This window comes from Quercus robur, chromosome 7, assembly GCF_932294415.1.
Source record: "Quercus robur chromosome 7, dhQueRobu3.1, whole genome shotgun sequence".
NCBI classification, from domain to species: Eukaryota; Viridiplantae; Streptophyta; class Magnoliopsida; order Fagales; family Fagaceae; genus Quercus; species Quercus robur.
Genome location: NC_065540.1, coordinates 50,626,696 through 50,641,212, shown reverse-complemented (window position 1 = coordinate 50,641,212; position 14,517 = coordinate 50,626,696). Strand labels below are relative to the sequence as shown.

Below are 14,517 nucleotides of genomic sequence, written 5' to 3'. Positions count from 1 at the left end.
GGATTTCTAGCATGGTCTCTTTAGGAGTGCAGCCGACTAGATATAGTTTGAGCCTTGTAGATATTGTTTCCAAGTTCCCAATGCGTTGGGCTGGTTTCCATAGACTGATAGAATGGATTTAAAAAAAAAAAAAAAAATCTTGGATTGTGTTGAGTTTGGGATAATGATTTTTTCAAACCATTTGATCCAATCCAAACCAACATACATACAAACTTATTTTATTACAATTATTTCACTAGTTTATTTTGCTTCATATAGGTATTTTTTGAGAATTATTTCATGGGTTGAGCAAAGATATTTGCTTAACAAGCCAATAAATAATATTATTTGTACCAATTTTATCTAAAAATTGTGAAACTTAAATCTAATTAGGGTTTTAGGAAAATGGAGCTCAATCTTAATCTAATTTCTCTAATATTACCATCCAAAGAAGTATGTATGCTTATGTTAAGCTTTTTGGGGAAGTCTTAGCATATGATTTTCTTTCTTGAAACACTTTGCAAAGAGTCAAAATGGCAATGTTAAGCCTTTTAATTAAGATTGTAACTAATTGACATTATGATTCTCTTACTATTTTCCTTGCCCCGTTGGAGGAGATATGTCATTTAGCACAATGGCACTTGACAACAAGCTAACCTATTGGTTGTTGCCATCATCTACATGATTAACCTTTCTATTTCTGTTCATTGTATAGGTTGGACTTATTTTTTCCTCCGCTCTAAACATGGTAAACAATTGAGTTTTTAACCAAAATCATAACAATTCAAATGATATGCATAAAATATTTTCAAATTTTAGGGATTCCATATTAATGAAAAGGAGGTTAAAATCCAAACCCATGACGAGACAAACAATAGAAGAAACATATGCACTAAATAGTGAAATAATTATAGTAAAATGAATTTTATATATGTTCAGTTAAATTGAGTCAAATGATTTAAAAAATCTATTAACCTGAACTTAATACTACCCAAGATTAAAATAAAATTTTTTACCCAATCTATCAATATACGGAAACCTACATGAGGCATTGAGTTGGGCCCCTTGGCCCAAAAAAAATATTTGGTTAGATATTTTCAGACTTTTTTAGGATTGGGCCCCACTTATCTAAAACCTTGCCCCCCCTTCCCTAACAGCCCAAATAGCCTAGCCAGCCCAACTGAAAAAAAATTAATAGCCCAATTCAAACCCACGGTTACAACTTAACCTAATTCAGAAAAGAAAAAAAGAAGAATAAGAGATAGGATACGTCAAGAGAGAGAGAGACCGAGAGTGATGTGAGTGAGTGACTCCGCCAACCACGCTGCCGCCATCCAAGCCGCCGCTGCCACAGCCGCTGTCCGCCCATGGGAGACTGACCTCACTGCCATTGACTCACACCCACTGAGCAGCCGATCAACCTAGTGAGGCAGAAACTGACCTAGAGTTGACGCACCTCCAGTCGCCGCCGCCCTGCTTGATCTGCCCACCTCCGACGCCGGCCGCTGCAGCCTCTAAACTCCATTCTGCTTCAAGTATTATTTTTTCTTTCCTTCAACTTCAAAACCTGACATTGATTTTGAATCTTGATATGATTCAAAATCAATCTCCACTCCATACAATTATAATGTTTGTGAATCTGTCGTTTGTGATTGTGGTGTTTTTTTTTTTTTTTTTTTGGCTGAGGGTGATTGTGAATTAAAATTGAATATGTGAATCTGTGATTGTGTTTGAGAGTCTGTGTGAGTGTCTGAGATAGTGTATGAGTGTATGAGATAGTGAGAAGTGAGTTGTGATTCGTGAATAAAGTTATAATACAGAGAGAGAGTCTGTTGAGAAAGAACAATCGACAGAGGTGAAAAAAAGGGTAAAGTTAGGAAAAAGTTAGTGCATTATAAATTCTTAGTAGTGGGGTAATAGTGTGTTTGGGGCAGTGGGTGCGTGGCAATCCGACAGAGACAAAGACAAAAATACATAATATAATAAAAATGTAAAACAAATTTAATAAAACCAAATAAAATTGACACTTGTGTGCTTACTCGCAACTGCGTTGTGAACATTGTCAGCTATGTAAGTTAACCTTTGTAACAAAATGAAAAATGATTTTTTAACAAACGCTTTAATGTAATACTATATTGATATTTATTTGATTTTTTTACTTATTTATTTTTCCCTTATCTCTGGCCCTAAGTCCGTCCTTGGTGAGAGAACGTAGATTTTACCAAAAAGATGCCTCGTACAACCACATTAGAGTGTCCTGGTTGCCCTTCTCTTCGAGCTCTAACCTTCGATGCACTTGGTCTCATCAAAGGTGAATTTTTTTTCTTACACCCTTTTATTCATTGATCGGAATTAGCAATACCATTTTGTAAAAAGCTTGTCTTTTGGATTTTATATGCTTTATTTTGTATTTATATATCTGGGTATCTTATGCTTTGCTTGGTGCATGTCTTTTTTTTTTGGATAACAGTTATTGAAGCTAAGGGTAGTCAAGGAGGGGCTCCTAGAGTGGTGGAGAGGTGGGGTGAGCTGGACTCATCAAAATGTGTACTTGCTGCTTCTATCAATGACCGTAAAGATGACCTGGTATGTGTTGGGTGTTGCAAATTGTTTGAGTTTATTGAATTTTGAATTTCAACCGTCTGTGTCATTGTTGGCAATATGTTTCAATTTTTTTTAAGCGTTTGGTTTTGGTTCCAATTGTTAGTTTAGTATGGTTTGTTGAAGTTTGGAGTGTTTGAGAATGAACATATGCTTTCATGTTCTATGGGTTAAATGTAGAATAGGTGGAAGGATTTTGTGCAGAAATGATAGTACGTTTTGATTTCTATTGGGTTTCATTTGCTGTTGAAGGTTTCGGTTTGAATGCTTGTTATGTAGCTAATGGAGTTTAATTAATGTTGCCCCAAGGGTAGTAGAATTCATTGGATGCCACTCCTCATGAAGAGGTAGTTGTTGGTTTGAATCTGCTATTCACCATCTTCTTGGGGCCAACACTCATTTTAAATAAAGTATTAGTAAGCTAAACAAATAATATGAGCCCTCGCGGTTTGAGTTAAATTTTGCAGTGGCTATTACAAATTCAGTTTGTAATTGTTCACGAAGTTTGGGACTTCAAGCATTGTACTTAATTGCCATTGCATGTTTTGTTTGTTTTCTAAAGAAGTTAGAGGCAACTTATATGTATCATCCTTTAAGAGAAACAGGTTCTAATATTGGTTGCAACCGGTTGATTGGATTCTCTAGTTATTCCCTTGCATGTATCTGGTGATAATGCATAATGGCTTGCTTGCCAAAGAGCAATTTGCAAGTTTCACTTATTGCCTAAATAGAAGCTTTTAGCTTGAACTAGGACAATTTATCCTTTTGTTTTGCATATGTGTATGAATTCAGATATTATATCAATCTTTTTCTAAAAATGTAATTAAGGCCCTCAAATCCTTTATTTTGCAAAAGTGTTTTTTTTTTTTTTTTTTTTTAAGAAATATTTTTCTTTTTCTCTTGCAGTTATTAGCAGTGGCAAGAAAAACTGGCATGGTGAGTTACACTCTAGGACTAATGAATATCTGGCTACATGTTTCAGTTTTCAGTTTTGACTGTTAGTTATAGGCTTATTGAAGATCCTATTCAATATTTGTGTTCTTAATGTATCCGATAGATTGAGGTTCTCAGTGCAATTAATGGGGATATTCGTTTCACGGTTTCTAATGCCAATGAGGATGGTCCTAGACTTGCGGATGATGCTGTTGTTGGGTTGCATTTATTTGCCGGACAGGGATTGGAGTTGACATCTAGGTACTGCAATATTGTTCCTTTCTAGGCTTTGCCACCTAATTCCACAATAGGTGCTTACATCTTTGATTTCCACCTGCATTCTTCCGATATGCATACAGCTTCTGATCTTTGAATTTATTGTTAAATTCTAGGTCTTATATTTTGCTTGCTTGTACAACAAAAGGAAACACAAGCATGAGGTCCATTGAAGTTACTGATTCACCTGCAAGTTCTGCGTCTATTGGTTCGTCAAACACATGGAGTGTATGCGGTTCTGGCAACATCTTATGTTCTAAAGTGGATGGTAGTGAAAAATATGCTATATTTGGAGGGTGAGTGCTCTCGAGTTTCACAATTAGAATTTATAAGCTTGAGAATTAAGTCAATTGTCATTCTGTAGTGGGATTTTATGGTGTGTACTAGCTTATTCATCTATGAAATAATGGTTTTCTTGATTTCCATCTCAGGAAGAGCGTTGAAATAAACATGTGGGATCTTGACAACTGTACTAAAATCTGGGCTGCCAAATCTGTGAGCCTTTTCTTTATCTGCTAAATCTTGAAAGAAATTCACAAATTAATTTTCTATAACTTGCATTTTTTCCTTGCATTTATTTAATAGCTTCTACCCTATGCAGCCTCCTAAGAACAGTCTTGATATTTTTACCCCAACCTGGTTTACATCATCAACATTCCTAAATAAGGATGATCACCGCAAAATTGTGGCTGGCACCAACAGCCATCAGGTAATCTTTCATTGCAAATTCTTCTTTCATTTTGGAATGAATAACTGGATATCGGTAACTTCTGGGAATGCAACATTCTTACGGATTTTTTTCTCACTTCCTACTGTCCTTTGAGCATGTGTTGCTTGGTGCTGACTGGAATTGAGTTTTTTTTTGTGTACTTGAATTCTCTTCAATTGAGATATCATCAGATGTTATGTCACGAGAGGGAATACCCATGTTCTACATGTTATTGATCATGAGCCATTAAACTAACAATGGCTAATAATACACCTAGGATGAAATTTATTAATTTTTCTTCTTTCATCTGGAGCTAAGAAAATGTGAATTTCATTTATATCCTTTGTTAGTTTTATGATATTCAAGTTATTGTTAGTTAACTTTTTTTTTAAATTTTTAAAATTTCTTATTTTTTATAGAACTTGGAGTGCTTTCTTATCATTTTGTCTTTGCTGGTTTCTTGGAAGAACCACAATTTCTTTATTGCCTTATCTCTAGTAGACTAGTAGCTGTATTGTAATCGTAATCATCCAGCCACTCAAAAACTTCAATTCATTTTTTTTTCATAACAGGTTCGCCTCTATGATATTTCCGCTCAACGAAGACCTATTATCTCATTTGATTTTGGGGAGACGCCTATCAAATCAGTAACTGAAGATTTAGATGGCTATACAGTCTATGTAGGGAATGGGTCTGGTGACCTTGCTTCTTTTGACATGCGCACAGGTGAACTGTAGTTCGATCATGTTGTCACATATTTGATATTCTATTTGTGTGGAAGTCTGGAAGATACATTTAACATTCTCTCTCTTATAGTGCATTCTGGTAGTGTAAGTGTTCTGTTTATTTACTTAATTAGTTTTCTTCAGTAGAAAGCCTTTGATTATTAAAAAGAAAAATGGAAAAAAAGAAAAGAGCATTGCTTTCCTTTAGTACTGTCTGGCTAATTTAGATTGGCAATTATCATTTAAGGTGATCAAGCCTTATATGCGGGGTTTCTCTATGTTCTTGTGTGAGCGAGTGTGCAGGCATGTGGGTTCATTTATATATATATTGCTAAATGCTGGCTCCACCATGTATCTTTTTGGGGGGGGGGGGGGGGGGGGGGATATACAAACTGATAGACTTGCCCTTATGCTTGTTTTGATCTGTGGAAAATATTTTTCTTATGTAAGTTTTAGATCCAAAAGATGAGGCATATAATACTTAGGAATTATATGATGGTTTTCTTTTGGCTTCATTTCAATTGTTTGCTTCATGTTACATGCATTGAAATTTTTGTGTCTAAGGGGTCATATCTGGGAAGGGCTTGATCACCGCAGCAAAACACCTAATTTTGTATTGAAATTTTAATTCAATAGAGCTCAAGCCTTTTGTAGATTTTTTTTTTTTTTTTCAAAGTAAATTGTTAATGCACAATTGATTGGCATATGACGTTTAATGTCTGAACATAGGTCATTTTGCAAGTATCATAGGTATTCAAGGGTATTATTCATTTAACTCTGAAAATTGAACTCTTACTCCAAGGTCTACTTAGGATTATTGGTAACTATTACATATTTTTGGATTGATGTTAATTGAGTTGCATTAAAGTGGATGTGAAAATTGAGTTATGATATTGTTAATGTTATTCTTGCATTTAATTCATATTTTTTGAATGATTTGAGATTTTTCTCACTTGTAACTCCATAAATGATGAAAGTATCTTTTTACAGGAAAATTATTGGGGTGCTTTTTGGGAAAATGTTCTGGAAGCATTAGATCTATAGCCAGGCACCCAGAGCTTCCAGTGATTGCATCTTGTGGTGAGTGTCTTGTATTGTTTTACCGTTATGTTAATTTGCATTGGAACTCATACTGACAAGTGTACATACTTACACAACACCATTTGCATACACACACGCACACGCACACGCACACAGACGCACACCCACACATCAAGAGAGAGAGGTCTGTAGTCTGTGTTTCATATTGTGTGTGTATACCCCCTTTTTCTTTTTCTTTTTTTGGTCAAAAGGTTTGCATGTTCACCCTTTGTTAGGAGGTCAAGTATTGGCTTCCTTTAGAAGACATCCACTACTTGGTTATGAGTTATGGATAACAAAGTTTAGTTAGGGTGGTCTTTTAGTCTGAAGAAGTGGGAAAGAAAAGGAGGAAAATTTTTATCCTAGTTTATCCTCAATCATTTGCTATATTATCTACTAAGCAATGACAACCTTTTATTCTCATATATATATATATATATATATATATATATATATTTTTTTTTTTTTCTGAAAGTCATTTCCTGTATTAATATTCTAATTAAAAGGGTGCGTGCAGTTAGCACTTCATCATGTGTGGGTTCACTTAATTTTATCGAATCATCCTTTAGCCTTTTGAGGTTAAGTTTGTTTGTCTTAGGACCAAATTTTATTGACCATCAAAACTGAGAACTTGACTAATTTCTAGGACTGGACAGTTATCTACGCTTATGGGATATAAAGACTCGGCAACTTCTGTCTGCGGTATGTTCTTTCACTTTATGATTATGAAGAGTTGTTAGAATTTCTTGCTGAAAGTCAGGGCTGAAGATATGTGCTAGTTTTAAACTCTTATATTTATTTTTTGCCCTTACTAGAGTTACATTTTTGTAGCTTGTTACTCATGGTTTTGGCATCTCAAATTTTCTTACCTAATGCTCAAAACTCTTCATTCTACCTCGAGGCCAAGAACACATTTAGGCTGTGATAGAGATGAGTGATAGCGCTTTTTTGCATTCAAAGCTAAAAACTTGTTGTTCTAACCATTTAATCTTTTTTTATTCTATTAAAAGGAATCAGTAAATCCATTTTTGAGGGTTTAGCAATTTCTTTGGATATTATGTTAATGAAAAATGAAGTTGTTTTATGCTTTTATTGATAGACTCAAGTTATTGCAGCTAACATTCATTTGAATAATGCATAAAGTGAGATGTTGTCATCTGCACATTACTTGACTCTTATTAAAGGGACATTAGTAATCTGCATGTGATGATACCAAAGCAAGATGGTCAATTAACATGATGGCATAATGTTGAAAACCTTGAGCAAAAAGGTTTAATGGTGAATGTATAAATTTAAGTTTAATCTATTGTGTGGTGCACTTGTATACTTGGCTGTAAAGGTCTGCTTAGGGCATGGCAAAGCCTAAGCATTCCTAAACATGCACTGACTCTTGGTCCACAAGCCTAATGACTGCCCCTTATTCGGAGCTATGTATTGCTTTGGATTTCATTGTTTGAATCTGTGGCCTTGACACTTGTAAGGTTGACACTTTTATAGAGCTCATGCAGGGATTGTAGATAGTCTTTTCATTTGTGGTTTTGTTAGCTAATGTGTTGTGCTGCATAAATTTCCATCATCTTATCTTGATTGTCTTCATCGTGTAGGTTTTCCTAAAGCAGCATCTTACAAATGTTGTCTTCGACTCTAGTTTTGCTGATGAAGGTTAGTTTTCTGTTTTTGTCTTGTCTGTTATGGACCAAGCCAATAGTATTGTTTCTTGTACTATGATTATTCTATTAGTGGATGTTGTTACATTTCTTGCACAAGGAATGATTGTAGGGATTGGTACCAGTAATGTAGTCTAAGTTTGAAGCAATTTATTGCTCATATGATATGAATGATAATTCTAACACTAGGTTGGAGCTAATTAGCTTTAGCTCAAATGACACATGCTCCTCCCTCGTTAATGGGATGGAGGGTAAGGTAGTGAGTTCAAAACTCACAAGATGTGTGTAGCTTACCAATGAGGAAAGGTGTTATCACTTTGCCCCCACTTGAGATGCCTCAGCAATAAGGGAGAGTGCCTGGATAACTATAAACCCAGATGTCTTTGATTCAACTCCTAGCTGAGGCATTTTGCGATTTACTTGATGCCTACTCAGTGGGGGTATGTAGGCATCTTGGGTTTACCCTTAGTGGTGGTCCCACTGGCTCATACCTTGAGGGGGTTCCTTTTCATAAAATAAAAAAAGAAAAACTGAAGGTCTTTATAAGGCAGAACTAAAAAACAATGCAAAAAGTTGGGTCATTGTTGAAAGCAGTTATATAAGGCAGAACTAATATTTTTGAAAGAAAACTTTGAGCCCAACAACTAGTCAAACTTTGTTTCACCTCTTTTTGGACTGGTTGATTTGATGTTATAACTGTGGATCCATTCTTTATACTTAACTTCAGGGATCTCTTAGGAGGTTGGAGTCTGTCTTTATCCTCAAACTACTAATAAGTAAACAACTCCTAATGACCTAGGAGCGAAGACTAGATCGGTCTTATACTCTTGGTATATTTTTTCTTTGCAATGTAAAATGATGAAAATATTTTATTTTCCATTACTACACGCATAATTTTTAGGCTAAAATCCAATTTAGTCCCTTGACTTTTTCTTCAGTTGTCAATTTAGTTCTTAAGATTTAATTTTTATTATTTTAGTCCCTCACTATTTCAAAATGAGTCAATCTGGTACTTCTATGTTAATTTTTTTTCCCTAACCAGTACTCATCAAATGACAAGAATTATTAAATGGAGCAACTTATGAATGGTTTCGGTTAAAATTTGAAATAAGAAAAAAATAATATTAGAACTGAGTCATTTATTAACAAATTTGGATGAAAGGACTAGATTGACAAAAATTAAACCCTAGGGACTAATTTGACAACTGAAATAAATGTAGTGGACTAAATTTAATTTTAGCCTAATTTTATTTAAATAGGGTTTTTAGGGGATCAAATATGCTTTAAATTTGATAGGGATGTATGGGGTCTGACTCCAGTTTTTGAAGTTGCTTGAACCTGAAGTTTGGTACACACCTTACACTTTTTAGTTTAGATGATGGTTACCTTAATTGTTCCTCTTATGCAAAGCTAGTTATATAATATTATAATGTCAACATTAATCCACACCTACTAATTATACATTCCTCATTCTTATGAGCAGAAGTTAAACCTTCTATAGCAGCAGATCTACCACTAAATGCTGAACGAATTGCTAATGAGACTGAAATCAGAGACGAGGAAGAAACACTGCCTGTGAAAAGAAAAAAGGCATCAAAAGAAGAAGAAAGAAGGAAGAAGAAAAAGGCAACGAAAGAAAATGAAGGAAACAAGAAGACATCAAAAGAAAACAATGGAAGCAAAAAGAAGGCATCAAAAGAAAATGAGGGAAGCAAGAAGTTAAAATCCAAGAAAAGCAAAAGATCAAAATGTGAGATTCATGATGAATCATGCTTGTGTGTACAATCCAAAGCGCCGGAGTCAAACGTTGACATGCATTATGACTAGCATAATGTTTCTAAAAGCTTTTCTCTTTATATATTCATTTTATGTAAATTGTGAAGATGACGAGTAATGGTTCTTGATGTTTTTAACCCAATGACATGTCAGTTCATCATCATCATCATCAATCTGTGCATTATGTTGTGGAATGGCAACCAATTTTCTATTTCTTTGGCATTTATCTTTCTGCTCACATTGCGACACAATAAAGTTCAAGCTGTATATTAATTATATGCTGTTGTGCCTCGTTTCTCCATACCCTACCATCTGACTCTCTTTTCTTTCACTCAGATCTTTCATCTTTTTCTAATAATGGTTCCATCAAGTTTTATTTACATAGACTTCAGTAATATTTCATAAGCCTCCATTTTGACCTTTCTTGTTCTGTGTGATGGCACTAATTGCTAAGTAATGTCCATATTTGGCTTTTAAAACAACCTGGATTACCCTTACTGGTTTTCTTGGGCTGACATATTTTAAATTACTTGGAAGAATAAGAGAGGACCATCAATTATTTGTGTATCTAGGTTATGATTTTTTAATTAGGGAATCTTAGTTTCCATCTTCCTATTTTGAGTTAAACTTCACTACTCTTTGATGTGGGGGAGGCCAGAGAGGGGGAATTCATACCTTGGATGACTCCATTGGAGAGACTGGGAAATGCTATTTGACCCAAAGGTCATTGGCACTTTTGAAATAGAGATTCATATTTTGGCATCTTTCTCTGTTTCCATCTCTGAGGAGGCAATGGCTTTGTGTTGTTCTTGGAGTGGCATTCATGATTCACCTCTTTTGGACATTGTCTTTTGTTGCTCTCTTACATGGAGGAACATTAGTTGAATTGATCTTGATGAACATGCTTTGATATCGACTTGTTAAGTATGACTTCTATTGGATTGAAGTCAATTTAGTTTTGGATTCACTCACTAGGTTGTTTTACTTATGGCATTTTCTTGCTACATTTTTTTTTTTCAGTTTTTTATATTTTATTTTGGATTCCCAACTTAGAAAATCTTTTCTTTTGTTACTTTGTACATTAAGCCAATTGATTATTTATAAGTTGCTAAGTGATATGTCAATGGAATTTTATAGGAGGCTATCCCTGTTACACAGCTTGTATAGGGAAATTGCTGCTGTTATGCAGGAGTTCACTCACTCCGGGTAATTATTTCTCTTCTGGAATACGATTCACTTCTTTCAATTAGTTCATGTTCATTCATTATGTGAAGAGTGGCCGTTTTTTTTTTTTTCTTTTTGAATTTTTTTTTTGTTTTTTGGGGCGGGGAGGGGGGGCGGTTGAAGTCTGTTGGGTATCATTATGCACCTTAATCATAGGTGATTTGAAAAAAGAAATGTAGAGGGCACAAGGCTGAGGTTATTGAAATTTAAAAGGATGCAAGTACATCATCTTGCAAACAATGGTGGCTTCAGGAATATTTCTCAGGGTGTTTTTTAAGAAGCATAAGTGTTTGTTTGACAATATTATTTTTGCCAACTTATTATACTATTCAGCTTATTTTTGCTACTATTCATAGGTTTCACTATACTATTTCAACTAACTTTTACATTTATCTATAGTACTTTTAGTAAAAAGTTTTCAATTTCAGTAAAATAAATGGATCCCAAACAGACCCTAAATTACACAATCTAATAAAAAGATATTGATCTTGGGCTTTTTTCTTGGGGTCTATTGGGCATTTGGGCTTACTATGTTAGAATTTATTTATTTTATTTTATTTTATTTTTTTCAGATTTTAGTTCAAAAATTTTTTTGGACTTCTTTTTGCTTGAAAGCTCTAATATATCGTTGAGTAGAACAAATTATGGAGCAAAGTTTAATTTTATTGGCATAAAAAAAAACTGTCGGTGTTCCCAAAATTTTTTTAAAAAGGTAAACAAATATAAAATTTTAAATTATTATATATTAAAAAAAAAAAAAAAAAATTCAGGTCAAGGTGGTCCTGTGACCACCTTGGCCTTTAAGTACCGCCGCCCCTGCTTGCAAATGACTCCAAAACGAGTTTAAAATTCAGTGCAAATCTTAAGTTTACTTTTCATCCGTTTAGACACCAGTTGTTACCTCAAGTGGCCTCCAACTTGTGGAGAAATTTCTACTCATTTAGGATCAGTTTTGCTTTTCCTAGTACAAAATGTAACTTGGGGCAGATGCCAAGCTCTTGCTAAGTTACTTTGGTCTGGTGGCTTCTGTTGTTCCATGTTGGTCTGTCCAAGGGATATGTAGAAGCTGGATTTACTCCTTTAGTAGATCGTGAGGGGTCTGGTGAACTTCAGGGAATTGGCGTCATAGGTGGTGGCGGCATTTGGGGTATACCACCCAAAAACGACGGAAGAGGTGCCCCCATTGGTTGTTGGGTCTGACCAACCACTTGTTGAGCTTGGCCCGCCACTTGTTGGGCTTGATTGTTCACAAATTGCAACCTTATTCTACATGCAAAATAAAGATATGAAGATATCAACAACAGATTTCTAATGAATTACTGAATCATGTTTGCCAAAATTCCTTTTAGAATGTTCTTGAATAACCTTGTATTGAGTTCCTTGGGACCATCAAGACTTCCATTTGTCCCATGTTGAGGATAATTTGGTATGTTTGAGAAACTTGAATAATTGAAAATGATCTGCCAAGATTTTCTCTCGATGTGTATTTTCACGAAAAACTTAAAAATCTTAAAGTTGGTCAAATTAGGGCCCTGTTTGGTACACCCACTCAAACACATGTTTTCAGTTTTTAAACACGTATTTCCACACATATTTCACCCACATGTTTTCAGTTTTTAATTGCATGTACCAAACACCTCCTAGATTTTGTATCTATTTATGATTGGTAAGTTACGCACCCAATATGTCATGTCATGAGTCCATGACCTCATCCTGCGCCTATAACTTATAAGCGGAGGAGGAGCTGCATTGTCATTGGATGAATCAGATTTTGAACTTGACTTTCAATTATAGAGCTTTAATACTAGTGGATGCTTGATTTGTGTAAACTCAACTAAGGAAAGTCTCAAAAGAATCACATTTCATTCCTGTTTTGGAACTCTGATTTTTATTTTTTTTGGTTCTGTTAGTGGCGTTCGTACTTTCGGAGTTTCACTACTGGTTGCTGGGTTTGACGACAAAGGTCCACAATTGTATCAGGTACAGTAGTTCTGTTCTAATCTTGTGTTAAACAATTTTCAGATGCCATTGCATTTGAGCTCAAGCTGTTAGAGATTATTAATATCAGGTCTTATTTGGATCTGGTTCTTAGTCTATGATGCAACAAATTTTGAGCTTATGAGAACATCTGTGCGCATCTGTAAAAATCCTGAATAACACCCCATGGCATGTTAAGATCTAGTCTTTTTCAATCTTCTGACTGTTAGCTATGGATTTTTTATTTTATATTTGTGATGCATTTGAGCAGGCTTGAATTTTCTTGCTCTGTTTTCCCCAGAACTTTGGTTTCAGTTATATTTATGACATGTCATATATAAGATATGCTTTGGCCATGCATTAAATAGTTTGAACTAAACCTAAAACCCAGATTTTGGAGTTCAAAATGATGCTCCTCCAATGTGCTTTGGATAAAAAGCATGTTATTTTCTGAGAACTCCATGGCTGCAGAGAAAAAATGTCAAGTTAAACTTTTGTTCATTTCTATCGAACAGAAGATCTGAAATTAAGATCTATTTCATCTAACAAATGTCAAAATTTTGAGTTTTTTATGTTTTGAAAATTTACAAAATGTGTGAAGTTGTGTATGTGATAGTAAATAATGAGCATAAAGAGAACATGTGATCTAATAGTAGGATTGACAAAATACTAATCTCGTATAAATGTCTATATATTGTTAAAGTATCACAATTTGTAACTTGAACCCATTTCTATTGTTTTAGGAAAAAAAAATGCGATAGACTTTGGTTAGGCATTTCATTTGGATGATTTAAATGATTTAAATCATTTAAACCAGTCTTTGTAACAGAAGTTTGGTTGCTTATGTTTTCTTGTTTGAATGATTTAAATTTTGGCAGAGTACTAACACCAGCTGAAATTGATGATTACTTGGCTGAAGTGTAGTTCATTTCCCTTTAATGAAGAAACTGGAGAGAACTTTTATTATAGGGCAAGGACTGGTTGAGTTATTCGATTTATACTGGTCCTTGTTACTGCAAAATGCCTTGTTTGTCATGATGATCTACTTAATTATATGTACTTGTACACTTCCCCCCCCCCCCCCTTCTTCTCTCTCTCTGTTGCAAGTGGTAGTGGTACTGATTGGATGATTTTGTTTACTGAAATTACTATTCGATATCACTTTAGTAAGTTATCACCTTTTTTATTTTACTTTTTTTGCTAACCTGATGGCATATGCATGTGGTCTAATCTCGTTTTTATTTATTTATTTTTTGTAAGAGAATAATTTGTTAGAAAGAATGAACGCCCAAAGGACAGAGTCCTTAACTACATACGAACACAAATGAGGTCCAAAAAATGACAATAAAACTTCAAGACACTCCCCCAATCGAAGTAAAATATTTTTTTTTTAAAAAGGATCTCAAGGAGCATATTTAATATCTTGCATATAGATTGTTCTTTGTTTTCAATAGTTCGGATCCCCCAAATGGTTCATAATTCATATAATCCACAACACTATTTGCCTCCCCAGCAATAGTGCAATGCAGCAACTAGTGCTTAACCATTTCACAACCAGTAGTTACCATTT

At 34.6% G+C, this 14,517-nt stretch overlaps 1 protein-coding gene and 1 long non-coding RNA gene across 4 annotated transcripts; both read left to right on the top strand.

The window, feature by feature from the left end:
• Positions 1–1,205: 1,205 nt before the first annotated feature.
• LOC126693811 (uncharacterized) lies at positions 1,206–9,946 on the top strand. Of its 3 annotated transcripts, none has more exons than XM_050389954.1 (13): positions 1,207–1,514; positions 2,195–2,290; positions 2,450–2,565; positions 3,487–3,516; positions 3,638–3,774; positions 3,906–4,085; positions 4,221–4,284; positions 4,391–4,498; positions 5,071–5,224; positions 6,214–6,303; positions 6,950–7,005; positions 7,908–7,965; positions 9,454–9,946. In XM_050389954.1, exons 2-13 carry the CDS (start codon positions 2,209–2,211, stop codon positions 9,795–9,797), a joined length of 1,419 nt encoding a protein of 472 aa, XP_050245911.1. In that variant the 5' UTR covers positions 1,207–1,514; positions 2,195–2,208; the 3' UTR covers positions 9,798–9,946. The 3 variants fall into 3 exon arrangements, with proteins under 3 accessions (XP_050245912.1, XP_050245911.1, XP_050245910.1); XM_050389953.1 differs by having other exon boundaries at positions 2,171–2,290; XM_050389955.1 differs by lacking the exon at positions 9,454–9,946 and having other exon boundaries at positions 1,206–1,514; positions 2,171–2,290; positions 7,908–7,970.
• A 919-nt stretch (positions 9,947–10,865) lies between these two features.
• On the top strand, positions 10,866–14,138 carry LOC126693810 (uncharacterized). Its single transcript, XR_007645534.1, has 3 exons — positions 10,866–10,952; positions 12,881–12,950; positions 13,826–14,138. It is a non-coding gene; the product is annotated as an uncharacterized LOC126693810 (long non-coding RNA).
• Positions 14,139–14,517: the final 379 nt, after the last annotated feature.